We start from the raw sequence: 18,744 nt of genomic DNA on the forward strand, positions 1-18,744 counted from the left end.
CAATGATAACATAGCTAATTTCTGCAACCAAATCTAACTTGAAGTTGATAGGAGAAAAATTGCACCAACCAAATGTCAAGGGGTTATCAGATTAATAAACAGTACATATCTTTTCTTTTCCAAGTCATTACATAATTTAGTTGAACTATTACACTCATAAAAAGTAACCATCTTCAACGATAACTATATTGTACTAGAACTAATGCATGATTGCCGATGGCCGTCTGGCCTATTGACTTGCCTCGTTGCCCTTCGTGGGTTAACATCTGGGATTTGATCCCTCCTATTTACCTTTTAACAAAAAAAACTCATGCATGCACAGCAGCCACTGCAACACAATTACGCCTTCCCTCAATAAACTGTTGGTGAAATTGCTCAAAGTTTCCTGTCTTAATTGCTTCTCTTATTGCACGGAAGAATCCCAGATAATGGTGTGTGTTGTGTCTGCAACATCAAGGACAGGATTATGACTATTACTAAAACAATAATAACAATTATCATTATCGTTGGGACCAATGAAAACTTGTACATTTCTATTAGTGTCTGAGCCAGCATTTCGTGAACGTTGAGCAGGTGATTAATGTATGCTTTAGTATGGTTCTGGCATGTATAGCAGCTACATCCTTCAACGATTGGTGAAGTATCTTTCCTGAATAAAAAACACATTAATAAAGGTAAATCGGGTTCTGACACATAGAATTGTCATTTCATGCATCCATTAATCTTCAAATTACTAAGGAAACAAACACAAGTACATGAAACTGGAAAATGACATGAATAGAGCAAAAAATACGCCATCACAATTTTCAAGCAATAACATCAATTTGACATTTTTGGTCAATGGCGACCAAACATTAGGCAAGAACTTAAATTGAACATGATATTAGAAATCATGTATACTATATAATAAAAGTAGGGTCTCAGAAACCATGGTTATGAAAAGTGGACACCTTTTCTTTACTTTACAAATGAATTTAAATTAATTTGTGCATTGCACGGACATACACTATAATGAGGGTTGATGGAAAGTGCTCATAGATACCACCAGAAAAGGATATTTTAATCAGACATGAGAAAGAAATTATCATGTGATAGATATTTGGAGTCTCATACAGATTTCATCAAATTTACAACTTAATTTAGTGGATAAAATCTCTTAACCTCAATATATAACATGGAATGTATGATGATCAAAATTTTGAATCCTGTGGCCGAAAGGCTATCAACAATTTTGAAATATTCAAGTAGTAATGTTGGAAGTAGAAAAAGATCATATTAGTTACCTATAAACAGTTGCCCTTAAATTAATCTTTGTCCGGTCACTTCCAATATCACTCAGCTGAAAATTAGATTCATTTTCATCAACTCCATTAAATGGAAAGGTTAGTGCAAAGCCTCCGAGGGTAAGGTGATATATATACCTGCAAAAATTTGCATATATTATTCAAAAAATGGTGAAATTAGCACAAGAAAGAGAAGCTCAGAGATGATAAATAGTGAAATAAGCTACATACACTGAGTCAAAAAGATCAATGCCTGAAGCAACCCCCTGCAACACCTCCTCTGTGAGATTAAGAAAAGATTTTATTCGCTGAATAATCATGAATCCATACTGATAAATTTAAACAAAGATACATTTGAGTATCAAAAAATGTTCCTTAGATGACATTGTCCTAATGATAACTATGTGCATATGCATGAGCAGTTACTATGAGCAAGCTGCAAGTCATGAACCAACTATACACCCTCTAGACCTAAGTCAACATCAGAGATTAAAGATCGAGCATCAGATCCTCAATTCTTTTAAATGCTAATCTGAAATTCATAATTATTTTTAATTGGCCGCATACAAGACAGGCCGCATGATACATTTCGAATTCAAGCTGTGATAAAATTTTCGTAAGTGATACATACCAATTAAAAGAATTTTAAAAAAAAAAAAAGAAAAAAGAAAAAAAGTAAGTTTATAGTATCTCCTGGGAGATGGAAAACCTGATATTTAATCAAAGTTTTATTAATGATGAAGCCGATACCTGGAAGTCCAAGCCCACATATCAGGCGCGGCTTTTCCTCTGGTAAAATATCCTGAGTATTTGGCAGCAGCATTAGATTTCAGAATCAATAAAGGAAACAATCAGTTTCAATATATGAAAAAACCCTTTCATGTATCAGGGAATGTCAAGGGATCAGCTGACAAACTCAGCTTGGTAGAAAAATGCATTGATATCAGTAATCAACTAATCATTCACGTAGCTGCTTTTGTAATATGCAGTACAGCTTATTGACAAAATCAGGAGATTAATTAAAGAGCCAATACTTAGAATTGAGTGTCTTACAGTAATAGTATTAAGGAGAGCAGGGCGCTCATCCCTGCTCTCTCCTAGCCCAAAGCCTCCAATCCAGTAACCTGCAGAAGATATGTTGTGGCCAAGTTAAGAAAAAATAGATAACCAAAAATAATTTTAGAAGGAAACCAAATTCCTATAATAATCCAATTGAAACTAGTCAATATCATAAAAGTAAGATGAGTTCTATTTCCTAATTGTTGCACAAACCTACACAGAAACAACAATGTTCAATAATTGCCACAAAGAACAGCACAACAAGAAAATAAAAGCCCAATGTTTAGATTAGGATATTGGAAGCATAAACTCAAGACATAGTGAGAGATTGCAGAGATTTTTTTTTTTTTAAATATTTTTTTATCAATATAAAAACATAAGTGAATATGTTAACATAATCAACTAAAACTTCCTTAAGCTATGAGTCAACCTTCTTCAAAAATAATTGAAATGTTATGCATGCCAAGCAAGCATTAGACAAGTCTAATTTTCTAATTACAATAAATGCAGGACATGACTGAACCTACAGTTACTGCAGCGGAGAAGTACTACGATAGTGTGCTGCTGATATTTACAAATATATGTAGCATGAGTGAACAAAAAAATTAGAATGATGATTACTATTCTACTCACGGGTTCTATTTTGTAGACAAAAAAGTACATAAATTAAAAGATGATGATTGATTTGGGATCAAATTCTAACTAGATAGACAAGTCTAAATTTTTTTTGAAACCTGACACATTTCGCTTGGCTACCTCTTGTGCACATCGGCGGCGTTCTTCTACATTAGAACCTCCAACAATGGCTCCAAACACAGCTCCGCCTGCCTACATATATGGGTTAAAACAAGCCCATTATTGACCAATCTATACAACAAGGGGTCTATCAAATTGATCTAAAACATGTCAATACTCAGCAGCCAGCTCACAATTTACATGATTCTACTAACAAAATTGAATGAAAACCACAAGGTGGGAGAGCAAGCAGCTATGAATTTGTGAAAATCTTCTCTCGATCTCACATTTAATCATAATAAATGAAGTTGAATATCCAAATGGGAAGGGAAAGTGGGTTTCATGTCCATGAATGTGTGCAATACTCATTAGTAGGGAGATTCCCACACGGCATAGCAGCTAAAGATTTTTAAATTGCCATAATATTGATTAATCAAATTTCATTTGAAATCTCAAACAATGAATATTGACTAGCAATTGATAACTCAGAAACATCTTAATACAGTAACACATAATGTCCAAATATGGGGGAAAAAATGTATAGTTCTTACTGGACTTAATGCAATGCAGTCATCAAGCCATCTCACAGTTCGATCCACTGATGTCCTGTTTCTCTTGTCAGATACCCATGTAGGCACCTCATCAGCTAAAGTGGCCCATATGTTCGGCCTCATGGAAGAAATCAATTCCATGTATTCTACAGGTTTGATCTGAGAGCAAACAATTTTATTTAGAAATATTTTCAAGTTGATCACTAAAATATTATCAATTAGACTTTTTAAGCATACGAGAAGCAATACAGGCCAATTACCAAAAGACGCCCGCAAGGAGTCTCAAACGACGCTCCAACTTTGTTCGTGCTGTTATATTCTGGAAGGCATTGAATAGAGTCTCTTGTTACAGCTGCAAGTCCATAATCATGCAGACCAAGCATTTGATGAAGTCCTCCACTATTTGATATTGTTTTTGGTGAAAGGCCTTCCAAGCTGCAGAATTTAATGAATAATCATTTATGAAATGTTAAAATATGCATCTCTTGGAATTGTTTCAATCCCTATTACTTGATAAAACATACATAGAAGAATACACAGTTTCAACAGGGTAGCGAATTTTTTTTTTATTAATAAGTAACAGAGTAGCAATCTTTCATCCCAAAAGGCCCTCACTTTCCACTGTTTAAACAATTTTTAAGGAAAATAAGTACCACTTTACTAATTCATAAAACTTTTTTAAAAAAAGTACCACTTTACTACAAAGGCCATGACCACATTACTCATGTACAATATCTAAGTGTGCAAAACATAACAAATACTTCAACAACACAAGCTCAAACAAACCCAATTCACTAAACATCTAAAGGGCACATACTTTATTCATGTCCAAGAAGGAAACCAAGCACTCACTGTATATGTGTGCAAAACATAATAAAAACTTCAATAACACAAGCTCAAACAAGCCCAATTCACTGAACTCCTAAAAAGGCACTCACTTTATACATGTCCAAGAAAGAAACCAAGAAACTCATTGTGAATTAGTGAGCAAAACATAACACAAACTTCAATAACACAAGCTGCTCAAACAAACCCAATTCACTAAACACCCAAAAGGAACAAACCAGGCACTCATTGTATATTAGTGTGCAAAACATAACAAAAACTTCAATAACACAAGCTCAAAACAAACCCAATTCACTTAACACCTAAAAGGCAATTTCTTTATACATGTCCAATAAACAAACCAACCATTCAATGTACATTAAAAAAAACAAAAACCAAATACCCAAAAGAGATAAATAAACAAAATTGGGGTGGAGTTGTGAATGCATACAAGTGAAGTGGACAAACTTGGAGGAGGTGAGAGTCAGGAGAAGGAAGAGAGGGAAGGAGGTCAGGGGAGATGAAAAAGGGCAGCCCTTTACGTGTGGAAAGAAGAAGACAAGGTGTCTCTATTGGGTGTGGAAAGTTGCCCAACTGGACCACCCCTGCCCTTGCACTTCCATTGCTCCATGCTTTCACTGCAAACTTCATGCTCTCTCTCTCTCTCGTACTTGTGGAGACAACAAAGTCTTTTTCTTTTTTGGGGAAAGCTGTGGAAGAAAAACGTTGGGTTTTGCTCCTAAAATCAAACCCTTTGTTCTGTTCTGTTTTTTTGTTTGAAACTTTGAACAGGCTCTTAAACCCTTTTGGAACCTAAAGCTGCGAGCAATAATTTTGGGTGGGCTGAATGAATCCAAGCCCAATATTGCTTTTGATTTTCCCACTTTTGGGCTCTCAACTAGGATTATTATAAATAATAGGGTAAATTCTAATAACATATTTTGAGGTTTGGGATAAAGCAATCAGATTCAAAACTTTTTAAAACTAATCAACTTAGTTTTTAAAGCCAATTTAGTCCCTAAATATTATTAGACATGTTAATCATTTTTCTTAACTGTTTATTAGGGACTAAAAGTTGGCTTTATAAATCAAATTGGTCAATTTTAAAAAGTTTTGAACCTGATTGATATTAACTCAAATCTCAAGATATGTCATTAGCATTTACCCTAATTAAAAATAAGAAGGAAAGGAAAAATAGTTTTAAAAGAAACCTTATGTGGTTTCCTCATAAAACACATAATCATGGAGCTTTGAATGTAAAAACTTAATTCTCCATAATATTATTTTATGTGTAAACAGCTACCTATATAATACTTGACTTTTGGGAGTTTGCGCATACTACAACCAAAAACCCTCTATGGTACTGATTTATGTACAAATAATATAAACACGTGTTATTATATGAACAACTCATGTGTTTTACTTTCATTGATGTTTAATTATTTCTATATTTAACAGTATCAAGAGGGTTGAGCGTTAAACTTAAAACTTCAAGAGATTCTATGTTTTTATGATAATACTATAAGGGATTTGTGTATATTTCTCTAAAAAAGTTATTTGATAGACTAATAATTATCTTGTACATTGAAGATAATGCATCCCCTTCCTCATAATGTATGAGATTAACTCTCTTCAAAAATAAAAAAATAATGTATGAGATTAACTATCATGCGGAATCTATGCATTGTGAAAAGAAAGATGTATATATTCCATAAATGTATCAAGAAATAGGAGAATTTAAAAGTATTGAATTTTAGGATGGTAGGCCTAATTTTGGGTTTATATAGACTTATAGTTGTTGAAAAGAGTATTTTCCCAACCTATTAGTCCTCACAACTAAAATATGATTACAAGGATTTATGTAGCACGCCTCAAGGTTAGGAGTGTTGCATTAGATGAGAAATTTTCTAAGTTTGGAACTTGAGGAAAAAAAAGTGTTTCATTTATGTGAAACCGATATAGTTTTTTTTTTTTTTTTTTTTGAAATTTAGTTCAACAAATCGGCCTTGGTTGATTTAAACGTTCCACAAAACAAAGAGTATAAATTTGTAATGTCTTTGATTAATGTTGGATGGCCTCTTACAAATACGTGGATCTCACGTATGCGAGACCCACACACAGCCAGCTCTAACATATAAGTAAGAGAGGCAGTCGCATAAGGCCCCGGGTAAAAAAAAGGCTCCCTAATTTTAACAAATAGAGCCATTTCTTTCATTTTAATATTATTAATTAAGCTCAAATATTAGCCAATAAATAAAATAGTATTTTTTTTATGAAAAAGAAATTCTACGTTCACAATACTTTCTAAGTAGCAGGATGTTACTGGCTGTTATTGATGGTAAACAAAATAATTTCAATGGTGAGTTCAAATTAGAACTAGTAACAACTTAACACCTAAAATTTGTTGTGAAAATGTTATGAATTTAGCACTTCTAAAAAAAAAGAGCAATACACAAGAAATTTCACAACAATTGAGTTGATAAATTTTTACTAATTCTCATCTAGATCCACTACTAAAGTCACTTTTTTACTTACTATTATTAATCTGTCACATCAATAGGTGTGAAATGTTTTGTCAAATTTTTTGCGCCTATAGACATTCTAAAAAAAAAAAAAAAAATTCTAGGTGGTTCATATTAATTAATAATTTTGCATTTAACAAGAGAATAGAGTTTAAGCAATATTAAGATTATTTTTTTAAAAGTCATTTTTAAATATATAAAAGGCCTCAATTTATTTTTCGCCTTAAACGCCTCAATGCATCAAGCCGACCCTAGACTCACATAGGCACATACATGTGGTTTGCTATATAAAAGCTGGTGTAAAAGATAATTTTCACTAGTTAAAGGCTATTGAGGCTAAAAATTATTTTTGTAAGAATGCATGTTCTCAACCAAATTCTAAAGACTTAATTTATATTTTATTTTGACAAGTTATATTTCAAGTTGACACTTAGCATGAATGTCTAGCGACACAAAAAAATTCCACAATCATTACCACAACTTGTCACATGGCAAGTTGTGAATGGTGAATGTCAAATGGTGGGTTCACACCTTCACCACTCATAACTCACCACATGATTAGTTGTGATAAAAGTTGTAAAATTTTTTGTGTCCTTAGCATTGCTTTGCTAAGTGTTAGTTTGGATACAAAAGTAACAAAACACATTTGTGTTTGTGTTGGCGCTGCGTTTTTTGTGTGGGTCTCGTGTACTATTCATAGAACCTGCAAATACGAATTTTAGCAAATTTTTCTTTAAAATTGAGTCTCACGACATTATTCACACATTTAAAAATTATTTTGTTACAGTGTTTTCGGTTTTTAATAATAAGTGGCATCTAAACAAATTCTAAAAGTGACTAATTTTTATTTTTGAGAAAACTATAGGGGTCTCTAATAATTGCACGAAGAAAACACTAATAAATTAAAACAGAAAAATTAGTACAATCATAAGTGTCAACCGTGCCAAGTGTGCCCCACGGCATGACATGTATAGTGATTGTCTTCTTTCTTTTCTGTCTCACAACAAAAATGATGATACTAATTTACTTATGGGATAATTCTCCCCTTAGGAAATTGAATTTTTATCTTAAAAAATCAAGTAAAGAGATTTATTGGATCCATCTTTTTAGCATTAATATATACATTATGCAAATTTCAATATCTATTATATTTATATGTACTGGTACGTAACCTGTATTTACACACGAGAATGATAAATTATAGTAGTATTATTGATGTTAATTTGAGTTATTAAATATATAAGACATAGTTTGACTAGGACATTTAGAGGTATTAAAATAGTTTTTCCTTACAATTTTCATAATATTGATTACGTCAAATTTCTCATTTACATTGTTATTACATATATAATTTTAAAAATCACTATTAGATACTATATATACAATATCAATTCACAATTATTGTCTGTGAAATTCTGCTAAATACAATATAAAATAAAATAATAAATTGGTCAAATAATAATTTGTTACGTTCAATATGTTCGCATACAAAATATCTAAATAGAAATTGTATAAAAAATATGCTTATTAGTTCAAATAAAAAATGATAACAAAAATCTAAACAATTAATTTGTATGAAAAGCTAACAAAAGCAAAATCCAATTTTGATTCTAATCGAGTTTTTTCTAAACTTTGGTTTACTATATTTATTAGCTTGTAACCTTGTGCATATGTATGGAAATACTTAAAGATATACAATAAGATGCATAATGTAATTCCTATATATATAATTTAAGTACTATTAATAGTCATTTTTATATTTTGTTAACTCTTTAAAAAATTTTGTGAGGATATTATTAGGTATAAAATGTAAATTGTCCATGCTTTGAAAAAAAAAAAATTATCGTGAATCACTTTTTTTTTTTTTTTTAAGATTCATTTATTCTAAACTTTTTGGTTTTTGTACTTAATAACTCCCTTGAATGAATATTTATGATGTGGTCCGAAATTTGATTTTAAAATTAAGAAATAAAACTCGTTAAGAATAAATAATTTAGGACACATGGCACAAAATTAGAACTCTAATTTGAGTTTCTCTCAGTTTCACCTATTATTATTACTAGCTGCGAACCCGCGCGTTGTGCGTGATAATTATTTTTATGGTAGTTTTATTAATTTTTTTTTTTTTACAATTTAAACTAATCTAATAATGAGTAATGTATTTCGTAATTATATTTTTATTTATTATAGGAACAATCATAAATGTAATATAGGAACAATCCAAAACACCAAAAAAACGTAAACTAAAAAAAATTAATAAAACTAAACAATAATTAATTGAACCAATATTAGGATAAAATTTTGTTTTTAATAATCTATTAAGGTTATTTTCTTTGTAGAAATTATAATTTTGGCCACCCAAAACATATTATCAAATAGCCAAAAGCCTTGTAACTGAATTGGTACCTCTTTATGTACAAAGTGCTTGGGGGTCTAGGGGGAAAATGGTTCAAGCTGGGGAGTTTGCAACATGTTGTAATTATTTCTCAAAAAAAAAAAAAATATTATCAAATAAACAATTATTAGCAAAATCTAATAATTAAATTTCTATACATGCATTGTTTATAAATTAATAATAATAAAAATAAAATTGCAAAAGTTAAAATTTGTCACCTATCTGATTATTTTCGTTTGGCTAACCTTTACTTTTCTTTAAATGAATGGTATTATAGAGTACTTCTATTACAACTATTAAAAATACTTTGTCCACCATAAAGGATTAGAAAATAAGCAAAAATTAGTAAAATCTCATAGTTTAACATCTAAATTGAGCACTATAAAAAATCATGATATGTAATAGAATAAATGCCAAATTATCCAAATATTGGACAGTTTCTAAGAATTAAATTATTAGCAAAAACTAAGAATTAAATTTCTATGCATGCATTGTTATAAAATAATAATAATTAAAATAAAATTGCAAAAGTTAAAATTTGTCACTTATCCGATTATTTTCATTTGGCTAACCTTTACTTTTCTTTAAATGAATGGCATTATAGAGTACTTCTGATACAACTATTAAGAGTACTTTGTCCACCACAAAGGATTAGAAAATAAACAAAAATTAGTAAAGTCTCATAGTTTAACATCTAAATTGAGCACTTTAAAAAATCATGATATGTAACAGAATAAATACCAAATTATTCAAATCATGCTATGTAATAGAATAATATTATATTTTTATATGCTATATTTAATTCTTTAGAACGCAATAGGATAACATTTAACAATCAAAGAGAATAAAAAATAGAAAAAAAAAAAAAAAAAAAATTCTCCCTCATTTACCTTTTCATCTCCCCACTACCTTCTACATTAATATCATTCTTCCTCTTTCCCTTCATCTTCATTTATTTTTGTCTCTTCTTATTCATACCCTCTTACTATAAATTTGTCATTATCTCTTCTATTCTATGCATAGTTTTCCCTCACAAAAAAAAAAAAAAAATGGTTCTCTCTCTCTCTCTCTCTCTCTAAATTTTTTGGTGGATTTATTTTTTATTTTTTATTTTTCTTGCATCTCTACTTTAGGTTGATAATTTTTATATTCTTTAAAACTCTATTTTGGATTAATGCGATTTAGTTTTGTTTTTTAAATTGTTGTTGATTTGTGCAGAACCATGTCCTCTGAATTTTAAAACAGCTATTTGCATCATGTAGGTTGTCAATGATTCTGTTGGACTTAGTTTCCTTATTAGGATTAGTAGTAGTAGGTATTGAGTTTAAGTAATGAAAATTACAATTTGGATAAGATTAAATGGGTTATCACTTTTCAGTTAAATGGTTTAATTACATTAGCAACTCAAATATTAGTAATTCTTTTTGAGCATTACAATTATTACTAGAACGGTTGTTGCCATGACTTTTTATGAAATTTTTTGTGTCTATAAACTTTTTCTAGATAACTATGTTCATATTGTTTATGTCCATGAATGTGAGATAAGAGTCCTTATCTCCACACTAGTTTTTTCCTTTTCCTTCTTGATTACAATCACAAACGGTTGGCGACAAATATGTTATTTACATGAGCCGACTACAAAGACATGGCTTTTGACTTCTTCAGTGTTCAAACCAATGTCGTTTTGAGTGTTACATATGTTGTACCATCAAAACAATGTCATTTGATTGTTTTTTTTTGTTTTGTTTTGTTTTTTGTTTTTTGTTTTGTTTTTTTTTCTTGTGAATTACGTACAGCGTAGGCCTAGCAGCACACAGCACTATTAAGATATTTCATGTACTGGGGTCGGGAAGCTGAGAGCAAATTTTCCAGCTTTCTTACAACTGATTCAGAGACGAAGATGATTTGCAACGATTAATAACCCTGATCCTTCTAAAAAGTGGAAAACAACTAAACAAGAGTTTATTTGAGGAGGATTTAAACCTCAATTTATTTTTCTGCATAGAAGTAAAATCTAGACAAGATTATTAGATGAACATTAAAATGGGAAGACCATCCCAATGGTATGGGATCTATATTCTAAAACTCCTGTAGTTTGTTGAATAATAAGATAGGTCACAAAAAATGAACATATGGGAAAGTCAAGTAGATAATATTCTAAGATAACAAACACCTCTTATGCATTGGCCTCTAGTTGACCTACAACAAAATAAAGGGGAAGTAGCATTCAAAACAAAAGAATTCATGTCTTAAGAAATTGGCACAATGATTTCCTTCTCGATAGGCATGGCAAGTCAGATGATACTCCAACTAGTTGATAAGGAACTTACAATCAACAATAATAAATGTAAGTGAATGTAAGAATGAGATTTTGAATCACAATGGGCTCAAATTGGGCATCAACTTCCGTAAGAAAGTTTGTTTGATCATCTATGTTAAGTTCGAAGGAATCGGGATATAATGTCAATTGAGTGAATACATCACATTTAATCATTAGCATCATGTATCTCTTGAAAAGTTGATATCAAATTTAACAAAAAACAAAGTTTAATAATCTTTCAAGTTGCAATGTATTGGGTTAGACAAACTTTCTTCCAAACTGGTTTGGAGAAGAATTTTGTCCTGGAAAATAATGCCTCAAACAAACAACCAAATACATATTTTAAAACTTACTTGTACACGGATTTAGTTAAATTTGTTATCATCAAAACAGGGGAAAAAACGTTTTAATAAAATCTCTGTACATCTAACATTTTGCTGCCAGCCTTGACAATCAAATGATGTCTCAGCTCAGGTTGATTTGTGTATGCAAAAATCAAACAAGCTGGGCAAGATGGACTCGAAGTGGATGAAGCAATAAAAGATAATTCACAATTGGAAAAGAAACACTTATAAAATTTCCATCAATCAACTTACAAAGCGGTGACCCATCAATATTATCACACATGGCGTCACCCAAGCTATGTGGTATGGGGCATAAACTCACAAGCAAAGAAGACGCATCCACATTATCACATAAAATTATATCTCACCCAAAATTAAATTTCATTTTATTTAGATCAGCATAATACATATGACAAATATAAGATATTGCCATGCAAGCCAAATAATAGAAGATGACATCAAAATGAGCTCTTAAGCATATAATTTTGACCACAAAGTTATGATAAGTAACTTTGTTATGATAAGTAATCTTAACACATTTTGACATCAAAAAAACCTACATTGTTATGATAAGTAATCTTAACACATTTTGACCACAAAGTAAATTAAGCTACGTATTTAAGGTTAATTAAAATCATAACAACATAAACTTCCTTCGTCAAAACCTATTATTACTGCTTGAGACAAAAAAAAAAAAAAAGGCCGAACCTCCTCTAAAAAAAAGAAAAAAAGAAAAAACCTAAAATATATATAGAAAAGAAGGGAAACTACTCTATTTCTTTCACTCAAATGCCCACGCATTCTCCCTTCGAACCTCCTCTTCTTCTTCTGGAGTGAAATCATTCACAATATTGAACATCGCACGAATCTGTTCTGGAGTCTTTTCCTTTATCATGTCTGCCACAGTCTGGCAAGTTAAATCCAATAGCCCCTTAACGTTCAAATAGTTGGCCGCCTGAAATTGGAACAAAGGGAACACAAATCCAATTAAGAAAATGAATAAAAAATTAGAGAAGATAAAGATAATGTATGATAATAAGAGTGAAAATACATGAAACCAGTCAATATACTTCCTACAAAGTGCATTACTCAACAAAGACCAAAAAGATTCTAAAGCACAAATTGTAACACAACACAACATATAATATACAAAAAATTATTTCTTGACACCACATAGATTCATGACTAAATAGCAACTAGCAATGAGTGTAATCAGTTAAGCTTCAAGGTTCTAAATACAATTCGTCAACCATCCAGAGAAAAGGCAACACATGAGAAAGAGAAACTAAAATGTGTTCAACACCCAAAAAATAACCCAACAAAATAAAACTAAAAGCAATGAGAATTGGTATCATTATTGAACAACAATTGTTACCCGTTGTAGCAAGCAATCTTTTGTAATTAAATGACATCCGACAAGATAAAATACATTACAGAGCTTCAACCTCTAAATGTTTGTTTTAAATTCATTAATTAAAGCCAAAATAAAACCAATCATGCTGTCTCAATAGCACCTAAATAGCAACCCCACATTAATCAATATATTCCAAAATTTTCTCTGCCCCTGAAAGAAAATAAATAAATAAATAAAAGAGACAGATTCTCCACAACCAAACAAACAATTCATGAAAAAAAGCATAACTCACCAAAATCCTTAACAACAGGACACACCAACCAATAATTACATGAAATATTACAAGAACACAACTTTAACATATAGCAAAATTGCAGGGGCAGAGATCAATAGCATCCAACAAAAAATCTCTCTCTCTCTCTCCCCTTTTTTTATTTTTATTTTATAACTCAATGGGCTAAAATTCCCCATCTTTTTTCTTCTCAGCTCATTATAAACTTTTATTTTTCCAAAATTTTCACGTTCTATGCATACCCCCACAAAATACTAATCAAAGAAAACAGTTTTTCCTCAAACTCCCATGTTTTTCCTCTTCAGTCGTCACTCTCTTGTTTTCTCAGCATCCAAACAAAGCCCCAAATAAAAACAATCTTTAAAAAAAAAAAGAAACAGCAGCAAAGATTGCATAGCAAACCCAAAATAAATAAAACGCACACAATGAATGAAAGAGAGTAACATCAAAAGTGAAAGCAAAAAGAAAACCCAACAAAAAAAAACCCAACCAAAAAAAAAATCATGGCAACCAAAAAGAAAAACAATCAATGAAATACAGTAACATAAAAAGTGAAAGCAGAGTGAATGGCCAAAAGGGTCTTTCTTGAAAAGAAAGAATGAAAGAAACGGTTTGGTTTTGTATACATACCATGATGAGATCAAAGAGGACGTTCATGTCAACTTTGATGAACTGGGTATCCCAGGCCTTGAGCTCCTCATTGGACTTGGAAGAGTTAGAGTCAGAGGAGGACGTGTGCTCCTTGCAGTACTGGATGACGAGTGAAAGTATGTGGCCTGTTACGTTAGGCAATGGGATTGCATTGTCGGCACAGTCATCTTCGATCAAGCCCTTTATCGTCTGTGACTCCATCGCCACAGTCTCTTCCACCTCGAAAATCTCGCCATCTGAGCTCTTCAGCGTCACCTTCTTCACCGAAGACATTGTCAATATATCGTTTTCACACAAACACAAAAAGAGAGAGAGAGAGAGAGAGAGAGAGAGAGATTGAAGGCGTGAGAAAAAGAGCGAAGGTAGTGAGGTATTTATATCATCAATCTTTGTCGTGTTTGGTTCGGACTCTGAGAAACTTTTTCCTATATCGCTTCGGACTCGTAAATGTTTGAGTCGGCGTCAAAACTCAAAAGAAAAACAAGGGAATAAGGTAAAATAAATAAATTCCTAGTTTGATTTATTTAGATTATGGGTTTTTTTTTGTCCAAATATTCAGTTTTTGTAATTAATGGGAAAAATTAATGGATATTTTAAGGGTATTGGTTTAAGTGTTATTTTTAAACATTTTTTATGGGAAAAAATTGACTTTTTTTGATACTTTTTAATATTTTTAATGAAATTCATATCAAAATTTTCTTGAAATTGTTTATTACTAAGAGACCATTTGGGTGTGGCGTTTGTGTTTTGCTTTTGGTGAGTTTTGTTTTTTTTTTTTTTTTTTTTGGACTAAACTTGAGTTTCGTGTGAAATATTTTATTTTAAAATACTATATTAGAATATCCACGTAAGTGTTATCTGCTTAGAATTGAAGTTTGCTAAACTCGATTTTCACTTGGATCTCAAGTTTAGTAAACTTGAGTTTCAAAATGGTCTACAAAATTAAATAACTTCAAGTAAATGCATCTCAATAATATATCCTTAAAAAAAAAAAAGAGTCCTTGGCAAAAAAAGAAAGGCTTATTAAGAATGTCTTTGGATGATCATTGATCAAGTCCTAGATTTAGATTTGTTTATTTCCATTGATTTATTTTATTTAAAAATAAGTAAATTTGTATTCAGAAAGATGAGGTTTCAAAAAAATTGTACATAAATTTATATATGGGGTGAAATAAGATAAGATTCATTATAAATACTGCTTTTTTTTTTCTTTTTCTTTTTACAATAACTTTAGAGATACAACACTTTTACAAAATATTTTATACTTGTCAAGGTGACAAGTTCTTAATGGTAATTTAAAAAAGATGTGAGTAGTGGATTCAAATGAGGACTACTAGAAGTAGCATTGAAACAAATGGCCTTGTTAAAAGCTCTTGGCCTCGACAGTATGCTCCCTCTCTTCTATCAAAATTATTGAGGTCTTGTAGGTGATGATGTCACAAAAACTATCTTGTCATATTTAAATTCTGTCACCTTACCCCATCCCCTAAACCATACATTCATAACTTTAATCCCAAAAATTAAAAATCTCATTATTGTCTCTAATTATCGTCCTATTAGCCTTTGTAATGTCCTTCATAAATTTTTTTCAAAAGTCCTTGCGAATAGGTTAAAAAAAAAATCCTACCCTCAATCATAACTGAACACCAAAATGCCTTCACAAAAAACTACTTGATTTCAGATAATATTCTTGTTGCTTTTGAAACACTTCATAGTACGCATACTCACAAATCTAAGAAATTAGGTTATATGGCGATAAAATTAGACTTTAGTAAGGCATATGATAGAGTGGAGTGGTGTTTTTTTGTGGAGAAAGTAATGAGAAAATTAGGGTTTAATGAAAGATGGATTGCCCTCATGATGGTTTGTGTCAAAACAGTTTCATACTCGGTGTTGGTGAATGGTGAACCAAAGGGTTTGATTAATCCTACAAGGGGAATTCGCCAAGGCGATCCCCTATCTCCATTTCTATTTTTGTTATGCACGGAAGGCCTTAGCAATCTTATTTTGAAGGCAATAAATGAGGGCTCCATACATGGCTTTGCTTTGAGTAGAAGAAGCCTAAAACTAACCCGTTTGTAGATGATAGCTTATTGTTTTGCAGGTCCAACAAAAATTAATGCAAAAGGTGCTGGATATCAGCCTACTATCACAAGTAGAGAGAAAAGTGTTGATTAAGGCAGTGGTCCAAGCTATTCGAACATATACAATGTGTTGCTTCAAGCTCCCACTTGGCCTTTGTCATGAAATTGAGAAGCTTATTCATGGTTTTGGTTGGGGACAAAGAGGAGATCATAGGAAAATTCATTGGATCAAATGGGAGGATCTGTGTGAACTGAAATCCGAAGGTGGTATAGGTTTCAAGGAAAATTCATAGTATGCCTACTGAGAAAATCAAGAATTTTCTTTGGAGAGCTTGCAAAAATGCCATCCCAACAATGACCAATCTACTGCGCCGCTGTGTGGTGGATGACCCTAGCTACGCTCTGTGTATAGCATAATGAAGATGTTCTTCATTCATTATGGTCATGTCCGAACCTTGCACAGGTATGGGCTGAAGACCCTCAATGGAGTTTTAGAGAACAAACGACCTTCCAAGACTTCCCTCAACTGCTCCTCCATGTCTTTGAGTTGGGTTGCAGCGTTGAGCTGTTTGCTGTGCAAATTTGGACGATCTGGTACCAAAGAAACAAAGCACGAACATCCCCACTTGGTTTTCCCTTAAACCTTATAGCACAGCGAGCTTTTGAAGCTCTGATGGAGTACCAGTTTGCATAGCCAAAGAAAACAACAGCAGCACCTTCGGTCAGACCATGTGTAAGGTGGTTACCACCATCGCTAGACTGGTACAAAGCTAATTTCGATGTGGCAATTTTTCAGGATGATGGTAGAGCAGGTATAGGTGTGATAATCCGTGACAGCTGAGATTTGGTTATGGTTTCTTTAACACAGAATGTTCAGCTTTCTATTTTAGTTGTGGATATAGAGGCTCTGGTAGCCACTCGAGCCATTGAACTTGCTCTAGAACTGAGTTATGACAGGATTATCTTCGAAGGTGACTCCGACATTGTTATGAGAGCCTTAACGGATCAGTCACTTACCTTTGCTCCCTTCGGCTTGCTAATTAGGGAGGCCCAAGCTTGTGCAGATTGGCTTAATTGGTATTAAAAATGATATTAGCAAATGCAATGTGTTATACCATGTTGTATATGCTAGAATGGATGCGGAAAAGGAAGCATAGAATAGGAACATTGAGAACACAAGGGTTATGTGGTTCAGCCTTGACGGCCTACATCCACGGAGGAATCCCTTAAGGGCTACATCTTTATTATGTAAGAGTGTAGTACAATAACCTGTGTTACAATGAAGCCTAACATGAGTATATATAGGCGACTAAACCCTAGACTACTAGTACAAGTAGGACTGGGCTTGGGCCTATTACATTGGGCTAATATGACTAATATATATCTCTAACACCCTCCCTCAAACTCAAGGTGGAAGCTCGATGAAGGCTTGAGGTTGGATAAGCATGAGAAGATCACTTGAAGAATGCCTTTGAAGAAACCACAATGAAGAATGTGCCAATTCACCAATTTTGGAGCTTCAAATGAAGAAATGGAGTCCAAAATTGGAATCTACGCGAAAAACTGAGCAAGACAGGCCCTTTTGAAAATTTTAACTTTTGGTTAAAGGTCAACGCAAAAGTCAAAGTCAACTGTTCAGGGTCAAAGTCAACATATACTGGTTCGGGTCGGCTCCGGGTTTTCGGGTTGAGTCACGGATTGGGCAGCAGAGATGGTGACGTCATCCTAATGACGTGGTGTTAACCTGGATTAGGGCTGACATGGCAAAGGCTTGCATGGCGTTGACGTGGCAAGATGATGTCATCAGATGACATCAGGTGAGTTCTTCGGCGCATGGGAAGTCCATCGACGCATGGAGTAGATACCAAAAATCCTGAGGCGTGTGAGAGCGCGTGTATGGTTTGATGGCGGCCAAAATTTCAGGTTCTGTAGATCGGTTGACGAGGAGGCCGTAGGGGCGGCACGTGTACCAAGAAGACGATCTGGAAATCAGGAATCTGACGCACGTGGGAGATTTACTAGTGACAATTGTGGCGTGTGGAGGTGCGTGGCAAGGCTTCGGGTGACCGGATTTCTGGGTTTTGGTCGCCGGAGGTTGTGGAGCACGTCTGTGGTGTTGGTTTCAATAGGTGAAGCATGAATTTGCGCAGATCTGATAAGTTAAGCCATGGCTTGCTTGGTTGTTGGATTTTGACACAGCACAGAGCCATGGTGGCTACGAGATGCTGTAGAGTCTGGATCCAGCAAACAAACATGTGTGACTTCAGATGGTGGTATGCACGTGAGAATCTTCTTTGCTGTGTAGAGATGTTTGTTTAATGCCAAGAAC

General features: G+C 32.8%; 2 protein-coding genes across 2 annotated transcripts; both read right to left on the bottom strand.

The window, feature by feature from the left end:
• Positions 1–59: 59 nt before the first annotated feature.
• LOC112006576 (uncharacterized) lies at positions 60–5,233 on the bottom strand. Its single transcript, XM_024038860.2, has 10 exons — positions 4,905–5,233; positions 3,889–4,063; positions 3,629–3,787; positions 3,077–3,170; positions 2,337–2,407; positions 2,034–2,085; positions 1,515–1,563; positions 1,284–1,421; positions 530–649; positions 60–444 (listed from the first exon to the last, which is right to left on the bottom strand). Exons 1-10 carry the CDS (start codon positions 5,102–5,104, stop codon positions 309–311), a joined length of 1,194 nt encoding a protein of 397 aa, XP_023894628.1. The 5' UTR covers positions 5,105–5,233; the 3' UTR covers positions 60–308.
• A 7,256-nt stretch (positions 5,234–12,489) lies between these two features.
• Positions 12,490–14,719, bottom strand: LOC111994562 (SKP1-like protein 1B). The gene is made up of 2 exons (XM_024026451.2): positions 14,311–14,719; positions 12,490–12,989 (listed from the first exon to the last, which is right to left on the bottom strand). Exons 1-2 carry the CDS (start codon positions 14,602–14,604, stop codon positions 12,816–12,818), a joined length of 468 nt encoding a protein of 155 aa, XP_023882219.1. The 5' UTR covers positions 14,605–14,719; the 3' UTR covers positions 12,490–12,815.
• Positions 14,720–18,744: the final 4,025 nt, after the last annotated feature.

Source organism: Quercus suber, unplaced genomic scaffold (assembly GCF_002906115.3).
Source record: "Quercus suber isolate HL8 unplaced genomic scaffold, Cork oak 2.0 scaffold_218, whole genome shotgun sequence".
NCBI classification, from domain to species: domain Eukaryota; kingdom Viridiplantae; phylum Streptophyta; class Magnoliopsida; order Fagales; family Fagaceae; genus Quercus; species Quercus suber.